This window comes from Leguminivora glycinivorella, chromosome 25 (assembly GCF_023078275.1).
Source record: "Leguminivora glycinivorella isolate SPB_JAAS2020 chromosome 25, LegGlyc_1.1, whole genome shotgun sequence".
NCBI classification, from domain to species: Eukaryota; Metazoa; Arthropoda; class Insecta; order Lepidoptera; family Tortricidae; genus Leguminivora; species Leguminivora glycinivorella.
Window position 1 is genome coordinate 10,559,236 of NC_062995.1, and position 18,059 is coordinate 10,577,294.

Consider the following 18,059-nt stretch of genomic DNA (forward strand, 5'->3'; position numbering starts at 1 on the left):
AGTATACAAACGTTTATTGGGAAATCCCCGATGCGGCGTGCAACGCGGAGAGGTGGTGGTGTTGCCAACAGTAAATAGTGATAACTACCAACTACAGATTTCGTAAATGTTACTTTTATAAGACCAAAAATTAAAATTATTTGATTAAATGTGTTTAATAGTCTTAAAGTATTAATTGCTTTGAAAATTTTGACATTTCGTACTTCAGAAAAAAAACATGATCCAGAAAAAAACTGTTTTTTTTCACGGTTTTTTTTCATGTTCTTTTTTCAAGCCAGAAAAAAAAACCGTTTTTTTGCAACCCTAGCCTGGGGTCCGCTTTGACAACTAAAATATTGGTTACAGGAGGAGAGTAAAGCCAAGTTCCCGTACCAGTGCCACCTGTGCTATAAGGGGTTCAACTTCGACACCAAACTGGAGAACCACATGCGGAAACACAGTCCGGTGAGTCTTTTACACTGTGTACATGGTAGGTACTGTCAGCTGCATAAGTGGATGGTGAATTTTTCAATGAATTCATTCATAATTTCTACATGCATTTTTGCAGCTGATAGAGTGCAGTCAGCCAAAAATTGGTTTAACACATTCGACTTTGTGTTTAAAAATAAGAGTCGAAAAGTGGCAAACTGGTTTCTTGGCTGACCATACAGTCAAGATATTAAAAATAAATGTGAACAAAGTGCCAATAGTATGTAAAGTGGCCGTCAATGGAACTTCCAAACAATGTAAACAAACGCCATCACATTGTTTTGTCACTGTTTCTCCTTGAATTCTCACACTATCTCATTAAACACCACTGAAACCATACATTACTGAAACGGTCCTATTATCGTAACATGCAAAACCTTATATTAATAACTTAATCTGGAGATTTCATTAAAAACTTGAAATGGTTTAAAAGTTAGGTTATTATAACGAAGCAAAATGACGTTATTGTTTCTTTTAAGTTCTACAATTGTCTGTGATGGATAGGGCTGGGTCTAAAGTGGCCGATATTGTAAAGCCAGCTACACACTACCCAACTCACGCTCTATACCAACCACGTAGTGATTCAATACTCTTTGTACCAACCATCATTGTTTAGGTAGGTACAAAAATTAAAAAAATGACGGTACTGACGGTTTCAATATTATTTTACTCGTTAACTGCTTTTCTTCGCATGTACGCATGACGATGCCGCGAACGCGAGTGTGGACTCTTAAACCGAAAACGAAATGAAATGATTTATTCATGCATATGGAGAATGCGGTTACATATAATGTTACATTTGCTACCCTAGTAGTCTCACTAAACTATACGCAACTTGTTTGCCTATACGTTAAGGTTGTGGATACATATTTTTCGCACCTATTATTTTTAGCCCAAAGCCCTCATTTTAAGGGTGAATCAACTTTTTCTTGCCTGTTATTGCCATGGTTACGGTCCCCTGACTCACCCTGGTTTTATGCAAAATTATGCTACTTAAACTATACAAACATGCATTTTTCTGGTGTTAACAAGCCCTTTCCTTACTTTTGCCATCTACAAACATGGACTACATGCATGCTTGCATAATTTCAGTAGCATAATTTTGCATAAACGCAGAGTGATTCAGGGAACCGTAACCATGGCAATAACAGGCAAGAAAAAGTTGATTTACCCTTAAAATAACGTACGCGGTCCAACGCTGTGCATCCTCATTTCCAAATAACGTACGTGGTCCAACGCTGTGTACCCTCATTTCCAAATAACGTACATACGTGGTGCAAAGCCGGACACCCTCATTCCCAATAACGTACTTGGTCCAACGCTGCGCACCCTCATTTCTAAATAACGTACGTGGTCCAACGCTGCGCACCCTCATTTCTAAATAACGTACTTGGTCCAACGCTGCGCACCCTCATTTCTAAATAACGTACTTGGTCCAACGCTGCGCACCCTCATTTCTAAATAACGTACTTGGTCCAACGCTGCGCACCCTCATTTCCAAATAACGTACGTGGTCCAACGCTGCGCACCCTCATTTCCAAATAACGTACGTGGTCCAACGCTGCGCACCCTCATTTCCAAATAACGTACGTGGTCCAACGCTGCGCACCCTCATTTCCAAATAACGTACGTGGTCCAATGCTGTGCACCATCATTTCCAAATAACGTACGTGGTCCTACACTGTGCACCCTCATTTCCAAATAATGTACATACGTGGTGCAAAGCCGGACACCCTCATTCCCAATAACGTACTTGGTCCAACGCTGTGCACCCTCATTTCCAAATAATGTACGTGGTCCAACGCTGTGCACCCTCATTCCCAAATAATGTACGTGGTCCAACGCTGTGCACCCTCATTCCCAAATAATGTACGTGGTCCAACGCTGCGCACCCTCATTCCCAAATAATGTACGTGGTCCAACGCTGTGCACCCTCATTCCCAAATTACGTACGTGGTCCAACGCTGTGCACCCTCATTCCCAAATAATGTACGTGGTCCAACGCTGTGCACCCTCATTCCCAAATAATGTACGTGGTCCAACGCTGCGCACCCTCATTCCCAAATAACGTACTTGGTCCAACGCTGTGCACCCTCATTTCCAAATAACGTACTTGGTCCAACGCTGTGCACCCTCATTTCCAAATAACGTACTATCAGCTGCAAAAGTGCATGGAGAAATTATGAATGAATTCATTGATAAATTCGCCATGCACTTCTGCAGCTGATAGTACGTGGTCCAACGCTGCGCACCCTCATTTCTAAATAACGTACGTGGTCCAACGCTGCGCACCCTCATTTCTAAATAACGTACATGGTCCAACGCTGCGCACCCTCATTTCTAAATAACTTACTTGGTCCAACGCTGTGCACCCTCATTTCTAAATAACGTACGTGGTCCAACGCTGCGCACCCTCATTTCTAAATAACGTACATGGTCCAACGCTGCGCACCCTCATTTCTAAATAACGTACATGGTCCAACGCTGTGCACCCTCATTTTTTAATAACGTACGTGATCCAAAGCTGTTCACCCTCATTTTTAAATAACGTACGTGATCCAAAGCTGTTCACCTTGATTTTCCTAAAATCCATCGATATGCTTGCAATTAAATTAGAGCCGGCTTACACTAAAAGTACTCTCCGCGTCGCTTCCATTCCGGTGTGAGCCGACCCTTATAGAATCTTTAAATTGTGATTTTGCTCCCTTGTAACACAAACTACTCTTTCCAGTCTCGCGGCCCGTTCTCGTGCGCTCTCTGCACGATGTACTTCCCGTCCGCGTACAGCCGCGGCGTTCACGCACACATACACACGCGCCGCTACGAGTGCGTCGCGTGCGGCCGCCGCATGACCGACCGCGCCTCCATACTGGACCACTACAGGTGAGCGGGACAGCCTGCAGGCCAGAGCGAGACACACACACTCGAGTGCGTCGCGTGCGGCCGCCGCATGACCGACCGCGCCTCCATACTGGACCACTACAGGTGAGCGGGACAGCCTGCAGGCCAGAGCGAGACACACACACTCGAGTGCGTCGCGTGCGGCCGCCGCATGACCGACCGCGCCTCCATACTGGACCACTACAGGTGAGCGGGACAGCCTGCAGGCCAGAGCGAGACACACACACTCGAGTGCGTCGCGTGCGGCCGCCGCATGACCGACCGCGCCTCCATACTGGACCACTACAGGTGAGCGGGACAGCCTGCAGGCCAGAGCGAGACACACACACTCGAGTGCGTCGCGTGCGGCCGCCGCATGACCGACCGCGCCTCCATACTGGACCACTACAGGTGAGCGGGACAGCCTGCAGGCCAGAGCGAGACACACACACTCGAGTGCGTCGCGTGCGGCCGCCGCATGACCGACCGCGCCTCCATACTGGACCACTACAGGTGAGCGGGACAGCCTGCAGGCCAGAGCGAGACACACACACTCGAGTGCGTCGCGTGCGGCCGCCGCATGACCGACCGCGCCTCCATACTGGACCACTACAGGTGAGCGGGACAGCCTGCAGGCCAGAGCGAGACACACACACTCGAGTGCGTCGCGTGCGGCCGCCGCATGACCGACCGCGCCTCCATACTGGAACACTACAGGTGAGCGGGACAGCCTGCAGGCCAGAGCGAGACACACACACTCGAGTGCGTCGCGTGCGGCCGCCGCATGACCGACCGCGCCTCCATACTGGACCACTACAGGTGAGCGGGACAGCCTGCAGGCCAGAGCGAGACACACACACTCGAGTGCGTCGCGTGCGGCCGCCGCATGACCGACCGCGCCTCCATACTGGACCACTACAGGTGAGCGGGACAGCCTGCAGGCCAGAGCGAGACACACACACTCGAGTGCGTCGCGTGCGGCCGCCGCATGACCGACCGCGCCTCCATACTGGACCACTACAGGTGAGCGGGACAGCCTGCAGGCCAGAGCGAGACACACACACTCGAGTGCGTCGCGTGCGGCCGCCGCATGACCGACCGCGCCTCCATACTGGACCACTACAGGTGAGCGGGACAGCCTGCAGGCCAGAGCGAGACACACACACTCGAGTGCGTCGCGTGCGGCCGCCGCATGACCGACCGCGCCTCCATACTGGACCACTACAGGTGAGCGGGACAGCCTGCAGGCCAGAGCGAGACACACACACTCGAGTGCGTCGCGTGCGGCCGCCGCATGACCGACCGCGCCTCCATACTGGACCACTACAGGTGAGCGGGACAGCCTGCAGGCCAGAGCGAGACACACACACTCGAGTGCGTCGCGTGCGGCCGCCGCATGACCGACCGCGCCTCCATACTGGACCACTACAGGTGAGCGGGACAGCCTGCAGGCCAGAGCGAGACACACACACTCGAGTGCGTCGCGTGCGGCCGCCGCATGACCGACCGCGCCTCCATACTGGACCACTACAGGTGAGCGGGACAGCCTGCAGGCCAGAGCGAGACACACACACTCGAGTGCGTCGCGTGCGGCCGCCGCATGACCGACCGCGCCTCCATACTGGACCACTACAGGTGAGCGGGACAGCCTGCAGGCCAGAGCGAGACACACACACACACACACTGACAGCTTGGTGGCGCGACAGACCCAGACTGCGTTTCGATAGCCGCGTAACAATTGGCACTTCGGTTAGGTCGATTGATGAACAACAAATGTGTTAGTAAAACTGACATTTTTTTTTATACTACGTCGGTGGCAAACAAGCTTACGGCCTGCCTGATGGAAAGCGGTCACCGTAACCTATGGACGCCTGCAACTCAAAGAGTGTCAAGTAACTTGTACATTCCCTTTTGCTGCGTTAAATACACAGCAAAAAGGAGTGTACAAGTTCCAAGGCGGGTTCGGGTTGCCGACGACTCAAAGGACAATAGACGAAATAAGTCAGTTCCGTAAGTCCTCCCGTCATCAGCACACCGCACCCTCGTTGAGCTCTGGCAGCCTTACTCACCGGCAGGAACAGAACACTATGAGTTAGGGTCTAGTGCTATTTGGCTGCAGTCTTCTGTAAGGCGGAGGTACTACCCCAGTTGGGCTCTGCTCTAGATTCGAGCGAGATGATATCCGCTGTGCTGTGCCCTACCACACAAAGCGGAATATCATTCGCCCTACCCCCTACAATTACGGATATTTTACGATTTGGTATTAAGAATTTATTATTTTTGTCCACAGAAATCAACACGAGGGACTGGTGTCGCACTTCACGTGCCATCTTTGTGGAAAAGTTTCAAAGTAAGTTTTTAGTGCTTTTCAAACTTACCCATAGACCTTAAGCAAGGCTTTCTTTTGATAACCGCATCCCTGGCGATAACTCGCATTGTATAGATTGCGATATAGCACATGCTTTAGGCACTGGTCCCACCAAAAGCTAGGAAGCGATGAGCTATCGGCGATAAAAACGAACAAAAAACCGGCCAAGAGCGTGTCGGGCGGGCCACGCTCAGTGTAAGGTTCCGTAGTTTTCCGTATTTTTCTCAAAAACTACTGAACCTATCAAGTTCAAAATAATTTTCCTATAAAATATTTATAAAGTTCTACTTTTCTGATGTTTTTTCATTTTTTGAAACATATGGTTCAAAAGTTAGAGGGGGGGGACACACACACTTTTTTTTCCTTTAGGAGCGATTATATCCGAAAATATTAATATTATCCAAAAACGATTTTAGTAAACCGTTATTCATTTTTAAATACCTATCCAACAATATATCACACGTTGGGGTTAGAATGAAAAAAAAATCAATCCCCACTTTACATGTAGTCGGGGGGGGGGGGGGGGGGGGGGGTGTACCCTAGCAAAACCTATTTTTCCACTTTTTATTTATTTTACCACTTTGTAGGCGTGATTGATATACATATTGGTACCAAATTTCTGCTTTCTAGTGCTATCGGTCACTGAGATTATCCGCGGACGGACGGACAGACATGGCGAAACTATAAGGGTTCCTAGTTGACTACGGAACCCTAAAAATAGTCCATCGCGACTCTTTTATTTATAGTATCATCGCTTAGGGTCCCCCCACATCTAGCGTCTCGCAAGCGTAGCGTCGGGCCAACTGTATGAAAAAAGACGTCGCGTCGACGTCGCGCCGACGCAGCGTCAGGCCTTGCCATACAGCTGGCCCGACGCTACGCTCGCGAGACGCTAGATGTGGGGGGACCCTTCTCGCTTTTTGTAGGTCTAGTGCTTTATCCCAGCATGGCCTTTGATTGTGTTATTTTTTTGTTCCCAGCAATAGTAAAACGCACCGAGGCCACATGAGGAACCACCACGGCGGGCAGCGGCCCGAGTGCGAGCAGTGCGGCAAAACTTTTGTCAACAAGGACTCGCTAGAAGAGCATAGACAGTGAGTATTATGAATAGTACCTGCGCTAGTTTTTCTCGTGTTTTAAAGGATATACCGTATTTTGCGTTTAATAATGCGAAAGAAAAACGCATGAGAACTTGATTTATTATTTTTTATGAGATAGGAGGCAAACGAGCAGACAGGTCGCCTGATGGTAAGTGATCACTACCACTCATGGACACCCGAAACACCGGAAGTGTTGGAGGTGCGTTGCAAATTCGCGTTTCCTGGCACCTAAAGCTAAACCCCCTAGATAACAAATTTCAACAGAGCTGTTTCCGAGATCTGTTTTTCAATAAATTTTATTAGAAACCTGTAAACTGTACTGACTCTGTTATACATTAATAATAATTCGCTTCTATCCATACTAATATTATAAATGGGAAAGTGTGTGTGTCTGTTTGTTTGTCCGTCTTTCACGGCAAAAAGGAGCGACGAATTGACGTGATTTTTTAGGTGGAGATAGTTGAAGGGATGGAGAGTGACATTGGCTACTTTTTGTCTCTTTCTAACGGGAGCGAAGCCGCGGGCAAAAGCTAGTGTTACATATTTATGAATAGATGACGCCATAAATAGAATTACCAACAAACTCATCGCGGATCATAATGGAATTGCTCTTACGCAGCAGGACAGTCTATTGCAGCCTTTAAGGCAAGAGGTCACCGAATTGAAGATCAAGGTGGCACTTCTAGAAAGTAAATTGGATGAGTATGATCGTCAATTACAAGAGCTGCGAAATCTACGTGGTAATCCTTCCCTGCACGAGATCATCCCTTTGACTTCAGCCCAGGGAGCTTCTTCTTTGGCAGTTACCAGTACACCTAAAGTGGCGCCGTCTGGCACGGGAGGTCTCAGGACACGACTCCAGTCAGGAACTACGAACAGGGTGATACCGGATGATAGGGGTGCCACACACGTGACCAATTGCGATGACGATAAGAAAATACCTAATGATATCTTGGTACCTACTATTCCGTCGTTAACAAGCTCGCCACCTGTTGAGTGTTCCAAGAAGGCAGAAGATAAGGACTCGTGGAAACAGGTTTCTTATAAGCGGCAGAAAACCGGACAGCAAAGGTCCTCGCAGTTGGTGGCAGCCTCTCCTCCCGTCGTTGCCTCGAACGGGTCCTCTGCTTTTAAAACACAACTACACAATGGGCAGTGCAGTGAGGCTACTGGTAGCCTTACCGGTAATGGCGCTAGGCGTCCCTTTGGCGAACGTAAATCACTGCCATCACGGCCAGTCGTTAAAGGGATTGGCCAGAATCATAATCTCCAGACTATTGAACGGAATCGGCGAATACACGCTTGTTTCTTCAAGCCGGAAACTACATCAGAACAGATTGTGATTCATATGAAAAGGATAAGTCATGCTGAGAACTTCAAGGTCGACATACTAAAGCTACGCCATGAAAACTATGCGTCATTTATTGTTTCGGTTCCTGAAAGCCTCTTTGAGGGGTTCATGTTGCCTGAAGCATGGCCGGCAGGGACTCAAGTAAGAGAATGGTTTCAACGTTCCACCGGGCGCGTACAACATGCGCGTCGCCACCCCGCCCCCGGTGAGAAAGTCAACAAGGGTGATGATGCCACGGTCGCACTCTCGCAGCGGGGCTAATTCCGTCTCGTCACTTCAAATCATTTACCAGAATGTACGCGGCTTAAAGACTAAGCTGAGGCGTTGGCGTAATAACGTGTCTCTCCTAAACGTAGACGTTGTCGCTGTTACTGAGACGAACTTGGATTCGATGATTGGCGACCTCGAGGTGGCTCCACACGGCTGGTCTGTGCTAAGGCGTGACCGGGGATCACGAGGAGGTGGTGTTCTTTTGGCTGCGAGACCTGGCATAGCTCTTCGTCGGCGAACGGATTTAGAAACTGCTGCTGGAGAGGACTTGTGGGTCTCGATTGCGGTGAATGGTGTTGAGTTTTTAATATGTGTAGTTTATATCAAACCCAGTGCTGGGGATTCTGAATACGTGACGTGGTTTTGTAAAGTGGAAGATTGTACTACTGTAACAAATAATACCAATACTATTGTCTTGGGAGATCTCAATTTAAATAGTGCTACTTTAAATGTAAATAATTATTATAACTATTTTTTGACATTTTGTAATTTAGCTGAATATAACGACATAGTTAATGGTAAGGGAAGTAAATTGGATGTGGTACTTGTTTCTGAATGTTCAGGAGCTGTGAGTGTATGCGCAGCATCTGAAGGCTTAGTAGAGCATGCCGATGTCTATCATCCCCCTCTCGAGATTACTGTTACACCGGTGCAACCTGGAGGAGCGATAACGGTTGAACCTAGCAACATAAACCCGATCACGGACTGGAACTTTTCCAAAGCGGATTTTCCTATGTTATACGACCGAGTCTCTAAGGTTGATTGGAGTCCTGTGCTGGCTGAAAAGTGCGTGAACGGGGCGGTCGAGCGGTTGTATGAATTATTGTACAACTGTTTCGATGCATGCGTTCCCAAAAAGTGTCGTAGTAGAAAGACTAACAGCAGAGTGTACCCAACCTGGTTTTCCGCGGATGTCATCAAGGACCTAAAAAGGAAAGGTGACCTGCATAAACGCTGGAAAGTTACCGGTGACTCGTACATTTATACTCAGTATAGTCAGCTTAGGGCGGATATAAAAAAAAGAGTTTCTGCCGCGTACGGTGTCTACATCAGTAACATTCAGCAGCGTCTGAAAACGAATCCAAGATCCTTTTGGCAACAGGTATCGAACTTGCGAACCAAGGGCGGTTTCGAGTCCAATATTACGTATGGGGACCGTATGTTTAGTGGACAAGCGGCAGCAGGTGCGTTTGCCGACTATTTCAGTACTGTGTTTCTCTCCCGTGAGCCAAAACTAAGTGCAGAAACAGCGGGAGCTGCTGGTAGTCAAAACCTTATAAGTATCTCTGGTTTTACTGAGTATGAGGTGAGTCTGGCAATTGATAAGTTGAAACCGAATTGTGCGCTTGGTCCTGATAACGTGCCCGCGTTCATAATCAAGGCCTTTAAATCCCTACTTGCGAGTCTTCTAGCCCACGTGTTCAATCTGGCGCTTAAGTCTGGCACCTACCCTCTTAGTTGGAAAACCTCAAGAGTGACACCGATTCGAAAGTCAGGTGAAAAGTCGCGAGCCGAAAATTATTGTCCCATTGCCATTCTGAGCTCTTTTGCTAAGGTGTTCGAGAGTGTCCTACACTCGAAATTGTACACCTTAGTTGACCCTTATTTAAATGATGCGCAGCATGGGTTCAGGAAAGGACGCTCCGTCAATACAAACCTGCTCAGTCTCGTAAACCACGTCTCGGAAAAACTGGATGAAGGATGCCAAGTTGATGTTGCATACCTTGATTTCAGGAAGGCGTTTGACCAAGTCGACAATGATATCCTCCTAGAGAAGCTGTCAGTGGTGGGCTTCGACCCATCACTCCTAAAACTGTTTGCTAGCTACCTGAAGGATCGTAAACAATTCGTTCGGCTAGGTTGTTTCGACTCCGACCTGTATCCTACGAGATCAGGTGTTAGCCAAGGATCCTTGCTAGGCCCCTTTCTCTTTACCATAATGGTAAATGATCTGGCTGGCTGTCTGGTCTCTGGTAAACTGCTGTTATATGCTGATGACATAAAAGTTATGGTAAATATCAGAGACCCGATAGACTGCCGGGACATGCAACGTAACCTGGATGCGATACATCGATGGAGTGTTAAAAACCGCCTCTCTCTTAATGTAGCCAAGTGTTACATTATGAGTTTCACCCGAGCTAGGCAGGAAATACCCGCGACCTATTTCATTGATAGCGAGCCGCTCTCCCGCACTCATTCTATGAAGGACTTGGGTGTGGTATTTGATCCTGGGCTTACGTTCCATGACCACATACGATCTTTGGTGACGGAAGGTTTCAAGCGCCTGGGGTTTGTTACACGCAACTGCAAAGAGTTTACGCATGTAGGAGTGTTTAAAATTCTTTACACTGCTCTTGTACGATCCAAACTGGAAGCAAGTGCGTGTGTATGGAATCCATACGAAACAACCTATGCATTGATGATCGAGAAGGTTCAGAAGTGTTTTTTGCGTACTCTCTATAAGAAATTGTACGGATACTACCCTTTCATGTATCCGACAGCTTACTTACAGGGCACGCTGGGATATAACGCACTGGCGACACGGAGACTGTTCGACCAGCTGGTGACAGTCCTCCGTATCCTGCGAGGTCTTCTTGACTGCCCTGAGTTAGTTGGTGAGGCATGCCGCGTATTCGTCCCGGACGGGCGCGCACGGTTCCGCGCCGACCGCCTGCGCCTCTTCGCGGTCCCTCCCGCTCGCACGGTCTCGCGGCGCAACTCGCCAGTTTGCCGAGCGATGAACGCGCTCAATAAGCTCGGTGCTGTGCAGCACTCATGTGATGTGTTTGCGGATGGCTGGACGGTTGTTGAGAGTGAATGTTTGATGATGATGATATGCGAAAGTCTGACCTAATATTAATTTACTGTGCTTTTATTTCATTTTTATTATTATTATTTTACATGTTCGTCGTACTGAATTCTATTTAAATGTATTTATCATTAATGTTATTTTGTCAAATAAGCTGTATGTACTTTACTTTAAGAAATGTAATGACTTAGGTCTCCTGTAATGTTACATTTTTATATTTTATTAAATAAATTGAAATTGAAATATTTATATCTCTGCCCAGGATACACCAAGGAATCAAGAACTACTCGTGCTCGGAGTGTGGAAAGCGATTCCGAACGCGAACGCAGATCAAACATCATCAGCTGAAGCATACTGACGTGAAGGAATACTATTGTGTGGAATGTGACGTCAGGTGAGTTACAATTTGATGCCCCTGACCAGGATACATTAGGCAATTAACAATTACTTGTACATTGAGTACGATTAGCAGTTCTGGGTGTGAACACAGATCAAACACCATCAGCTGAAGCATACTAACGTGAAGGAATACTACTGTGTGGAGTGTGACGTCAGGTGAGTTACATTTTGGTGCCCCTGACCAGTATACATTAGGGCTTTAACAATTACTTGTACTTTTAGTACGATTAGCAGTTCCGGGTGCGAACACAGATCAAACATCATCAGCTGAAGCATACTGACGTGAAGGAATACTACTGTGTGGAGTGTGTCATTAGGTGAGTTACAATTTGGTGCCCCTGACCAGGATGTATTAGGCAATAAACAATTACTTGTACTTTGAGTACGATTAGCAGTTCCGGGTGCGAACACAGATCAAATATCATCAGCTGAAGCATACTGACGTGAAGGAATACTACTGTGTGGAGTGTGACGTCAGGTGAGTTACAATTTGATGCTACTGACCAGGATACATTAGGGAACAAGAAATATTCTTACGTTATCTTATGGAGTAGGGCCTCTGCGTGTATAATATGCAAGTGTTGTAAGTGTACCAACATTTCGACGTCCATAAATATTTTATATTCGAAACTCACTATATCGAATAATTAGGGCAATTCCACGTAACTGTAATGTAAGTGACCACTTGTAACGTAGTTACGTTACGTAACCTCGGTTACCTGTTATTGAAAAATAATTCGTTAATTAAATGGCTTATTTTATTATAATCATATAAATTTAAAAAATGTACGTACTAAATAATCGTACATTATTACTGTTTATTTGTAACGGCTGTTGCTATCTGCATCGCGCTGTACTTTGACAACTCTCTCTTGTCAAACGTATACCGGTTGGCCGCGTCCCTTTCCCCCGCGGACCCTCTCTCCGCGCGGAGACGCGCCTCAGCCGAGCGGTCAGTCAGATTTAGCTATCAGTCGCTGGCGTACGCTCGCTTGCCTTGCGCAGTGACTATCGTGTGGCCGGCGACAATGATTAATATTTTAATAGATATCTGTATCGTTTAATATCTTCAAATATAAATGAGTAGTGTTTTAATCCCCAATTGGGTAAGTGTTGAACTTTTTTAAATGTCGTTAGGAAGCAGTTAAATTTGAATGTGTGCTTAACGGTTATTTCCCGTTATGTTGTAACGAACTTTCCTTTGTTTGATTTTTCAGATTGCTTTAGTGTAGTGTACTTAAAGGCTTATTGTCGCTTGAAACCCTTATAATGCTAATGTTAATGTAATTTTCCATAATTTAGAACACACTTCATTGCATGTTTTTTTATTTATGATGCAAATTGAAGTCTTAATTTATCTCTAGGTAAGCCTACTTTTAATCCTTAGATATATTGATATTTAAATTAGCACCATGAATAAAAAAACATGCAAATAATTGGTCACTTACATTACTCTGTTACATGGAATTACCCATTAGATGTTTTGTTGCAGATTCAAGTCGGCACACAGTTTACGTCAACATCTAGTGAAGAGTTTGAAACACAAAGACAAACAGAGTTTGAAGTAAGTAGTGTTTTTGCTATCAAAATTCCGTGTATGCTTAGGCACAGATCCGCGTAAGGGGATTTTATTCTAATTGCCTGCAGCCTATTTAGGCCTATTATCACTCGATTCGTTTGTTTTTTATATGTCCAGATGTCCTATACGGGTCGCAATTCTCAACCGTTACTCATGAAATTTTGTAACCAGATTCTATGATGAACCAACATCTTTTGTCGATCCAGTTCTTGAAATTATTTTATAATGTGGAATCCATACTAATATTATAAATGGGAAAGTGTGCGTGTCTGTTTGTTAGTCCGTCTTTCACGGTAAAACGGAGCGACGAATTGACGTGATTTTTGAAGTTTTGAAGTGGAGATAGTTGAAGGGATGGAGAGTGACATAGGCTACTTTTTGTCTCTTTCTAACCTACTGAGCTACTAATGGTTTTTTTAAGGTTTGCGTGCACGCGCTGCGACAAGCGCTTCGAGTGCGCGCGCGCGCTCGCCTCCCACCACGCCGTGCAGCACGACGGCCTGCGCGCGCACGCCTGCGGCGCCTGCCCCGCCGCGCTGGCTTCCAGGGCTTCGCTCGCCAAACACAGGAGACATGTGCACCAGGGCGCCAGGCCGGCCAAGAGACACATCTGTGATGCTTGCGGCAAGGCATTTAGAGTGAGTAAGATGAATATCTCTCCCGCTCTAGCACACACACGATTAAGCATTGCGTCGCGCTCGCTTCGCTCGCCAAACACAGGACGCATGTGCACCAGGGGGCCAAGCCGGCCAAAAGACACGTCTGTGATGCTTGGTGAAAAACTTTTAGAGTGAGTAGAATAGGCTACTTGACTTTTTTTTAGTCTTATATGATTAAGTACTGTCCAATTAACCGAAATAAAATATTATCATATTTTATTATGACTTGAAACAGCAAAAAATATTTTTAAAGCATGCTTTTACGTAATCAGGCGAAAACAACACAGTCCTGTTAATCTATAGATTATCTGTGTATCAGGTCATTCTATTCGGAAGCAACATTTTCTGACTTTTTAAGTATGAAGGCATAAAGTTCAATATATCAGTGATTGTTTTGACATGCAGTAAGGTTCGAATTCGATGACGTCACATATATCGCTGACAGCGTTTTCGGTGGCCAAAATAAATAAAAAAAACTACACATGTTTTTAATCGAAAATGCGTCAATGATCATACGCTTTTAATACCCAAAATCTATAAATATTGTTATTTTATGTCAAATACTACAGAAGACAAACATTTATTGGGCCAAATTTGATGGAGATCCGAACACAGGAGACACCTACCCCACCGACGTTTTTGCGTTGGAAGTCAAAAATAAATTAAATATATTAGGGCTTTTCAGTTTTTGTGCTTCTCGGATATTTAGTGAAATTTGAGACAAATATAAAACTACTTTTCCCCATTTCCGCATCCTTCACAAAATACCACTAAATTACTTACGTTTCAGGGCAAGTCGGTGCTGATCAACCACGTCCGTACTCACACCGGGGAGAAGCCGTTCTCGTGCCCGACGTGCGGCCGCAAGTTCTCGCAAGCCACCGCCATGAGAACACATGTGGATTTAGTGCACCTCAAGCGTCGACGCGGAAAGGTAATACTGTCACATTGGGGACAAATAACACTCATGCGAAACATGTGGCTTCAAGTTCTTGCAGGCCACCGCCATGAGAACACATGTGGATTTAGTGCACCTCAAGCGTCGACGCGGAAAGGTAATACTGTCACATTGGGGACAAATCATACTCATGCGAAACATGTGGCTTCAAGTTCTTGCAGGCCACCGCCATGAGAACACATGTGGATTTAGTGCACCCCAAGCGACGCCGCGGAAAGGTAATACTGTCAAATTGGGGACAAATCATACTCTTGTGAAACCTGTAGTCACAAGTTCTTGTAGTGCAGAAGGGCGTCGCTATGAGGATACATGTGAACGTGGTGTATCTAAAGCGACGCCGCGGAAAGGTATACATTCTTTACACATTGAGGACAAGTCATACTCATTGAAAACATGCAGCCACAAGTTATCGTGGAGCAGTAGAGCATCGCTATAAAGACACACGCTCAGTGATATCACTTTCCTATCACTGTGGGGCGCGCCCTCCAAGGGAGCGTGCTGAAATACTTTGAAAACCCCAGCTCTTACGCTAAGAGTCGTACACAAAAACTTCAGTAAGACACCTTAAAGTTAAAATTTAAGTCTTGGTAGCTCACAAGAGCTAGCGATCCAGTATCGTACAATCCAGTATGTTTTTTTTTTTCATTTTATATCAATTTTCAATTCATTAACAACTGTGAATGTAAACTGAAATAGATACCATACACTAAAGAAAAAGCGATCAAGCGGCTGATGTGATAAACCGCTACACCACCTTACTTACTTTAGTGTATGGTATCTATTTCAGTTTATAATTTATGTATAGTAGTGTTACTACTTAAAAAAAAAACAAATCAAAAAATTTTAATAAAATAATTTGATTTTCTCAAACATGGTATGAAATATTGATGTTATGTGCCTTATAATTGGCAGCGAAGTATGACGTTGCAGGTGCGGCTAGGACGATTGATAGATAATGGAATTTCATACAAACCTTGCAGGCCAAGGCCGGCAAAGTCTTCTTTTTTAATTTCCAAACACAGATAATTGTGACATAATATCCAGGTATTTAGCCAATTAAAAAAAAACTATAAGGAGCTTTATAGACGTGCCGACTGCAACTGGTACGGGCCCTAGACAATATTTGATTTTGGGTGCGTTTTCATACAAAAAAAATTTTTTTCGTTTTTTTTTGAATTTTTTTTAAACTTTTTGTTTTTTTATAAGCGTATACGGGGTATCAAAGGGGAACGAAAATTCGATTATTTTTGCGCTACGACGCACCGTTTAGGATATACAGCCATCCAAAGTTACTATTTTCAGTAGACTTTATTTATTTCATACCATGTTTGAGAAAAGCACTATACATACCTCGGCGGGAAATGGGGTTGCCCCCATTTGTCCCGGCCTCTGTAGTAATGTACTATTGTTCCCTACATCGAACTGTAAATGTATTTTCAGGCGAAACAAGAGCCTCCTGCCGAGCCCGAGGCACCGAAGTTAGACTTGTTCACCAAAGAGGAACCTCAAATAGTGTTCGACGCGTGGCGACAGAACATGCCCAATTGTGAGGTCTATTTCACCGTGACTGCCGGGCCTTAGACCACCTCGTGTAAGGTCTGTCTATCCATCATAGAATAGGGATGACGACTACATAAAAAAAAATGGCTTCTATTTAAAGTCACATACAGGTCGAACGCGATTAATTAACATTATTTTTACCTTTTTTCCCAACGTCTTCCGCGACCACGGCCAGTGCAACCTGGCCGAAACGTTGGGAAAAAGGTAAAAATAATGTTAATTAATCGCGTTCGACCTGTATGTGACTTTAAATATGTGTACAAAGCGCGAGAACTTAAAGTGTTAAAATGGCTTCTGTTTAGTCCGTCAGTTGGATCCAAAAATACTGTACACATATTTTTCGCTTTTTCTAATAAAAAAAAAATACATAGAGCACGAAGTTCCTTAGTGGGGGGCTTGTGACGTCACTTCTAAGTAAAAATTGTACCTAGGCGTGACGTCACGCGAAACTTCAACGCACTGTACCGTCGTCATTTTTCGTTTACGTGAAAAAAAATACGTGTCTTAAATTTTTTTGATAATCTAACTGACGGACTAATTAGTTTTTTTTTTAGTCGTCTCGCCTATTCCCGTTTTCTTTCCATCATAGAATTCCTTTTTAATTGAACTTACAAACTCACCTCTATATTTACAAAATGGGTAGGCAGAGTACATGACCCTGCTCATTTAGCAATTATGGAATGAAAGAAATCGAAATTGTGATATTGCAGTGATAGGTAGCTGGGGCCCATTTCTCGAAAGGTACAAGCCTTGTATTACAAGTGTGTTTCCATGGAAACCCATACGATTTGACAGTTCGCGCACTTGTAATACAAGACTTGTACCTTTCGAGAAACGGGCCCCTGGTCTACACTATAATTGAACCCAAACAGCAGGTTTTTCATAAAAATTCACATGAAGCATAAGAACATAATAATATTGTATAATTTAAACACGCTCATGTTATACTGAGCTACTGATGTGCCGACGGAAAGTCTCCAAAATTCTGAAATTTACTTCTGAAACTTCGGAAACTTCCCATACTTTGTATGGATGGAAACTTTCCATTTCATAAATTTAAATTCCCTTTATTTTTTGAAAGTTTCGTGAATTTTTCAAGAAATTTAAGATTTTTTTGGAAAGTTTCCGCAACTTGCACATCACCATACTGAGCGACACAACCGCACACACATAGGTGAGAAATTATATATGTGCAAAATGTGAAGATAAACCTGTTTACCAAAGAGGAGCCACAGATAGTGCGGACTTTAAGATGCTAACACACACACCGCGCCTCACCAAAGTCATCCACATAACTACTATCCTGTGAGTGGGAGCGAGAAAGAGTTATTTTTTTCTCCCTCCCACTTACGTCACACCTCGGACACTGGCGATCAAATATATAAAAGAGGCGAGTTCCTAGCACACATTCTAAGCTCGTGTAGGTGAACGCGTACCATGCTTGTACGAGTGATATAAGACAGGTCGACTGGTCGCGTAGTAACTGTGAGGTAACCGAAAGCGGGTGGCCGGCACTTTCAGCGGGAAGCTGGAGTGGCCATACTGTACGGGAGTGACGATACTACTCCTTATTATACTGTGCTTACGTGAAAAATTCCAAGGTACGGTGCGGCCGTTAGTTAGCTACTTTAGACGTATAGTCAACCAATAGGCACCCT

General features: G+C 45.2%; 1 protein-coding gene across 1 annotated transcript in view; it reads left to right on the plus strand.

Moving 5' to 3' along the window:
• The window catches only part of LOC125239539, a 32,469-nt gene extending 15,975 nt beyond the window's left edge, over positions 1–16,494 (plus strand). Inside the window, exons 7-19 of the mRNA XM_048147154.1 lie at positions 346–444; positions 3,200–3,351; positions 5,639–5,698; positions 6,697–6,810; positions 7,387–7,715; positions 9,022–9,262; positions 10,172–10,275; positions 10,939–11,162; positions 12,041–12,123; positions 13,138–13,209; positions 13,646–13,862; positions 14,674–14,817; positions 16,282–16,494. Coding sequence (XP_048003111.1) covers positions 346–444; positions 3,200–3,351; positions 5,639–5,698; positions 6,697–6,810; positions 7,387–7,715; positions 9,022–9,262; positions 10,172–10,275; positions 10,939–11,162; positions 12,041–12,123; positions 13,138–13,209; positions 13,646–13,862; positions 14,674–14,817; positions 16,282–16,422 — 1,980 coding nt within the window. The 3' untranslated portion in view covers positions 16,423–16,494. The remainder of the gene's footprint in view (positions 1–345; positions 445–3,199; positions 3,352–5,638; positions 5,699–6,696; positions 6,811–7,386; positions 7,716–9,021; positions 9,263–10,171; positions 10,276–10,938; positions 11,163–12,040; positions 12,124–13,137; positions 13,210–13,645; positions 13,863–14,673; positions 14,818–16,281) is intronic.
• The last annotated feature ends 1,565 nt before the right edge of the window (positions 16,495–18,059 follow it).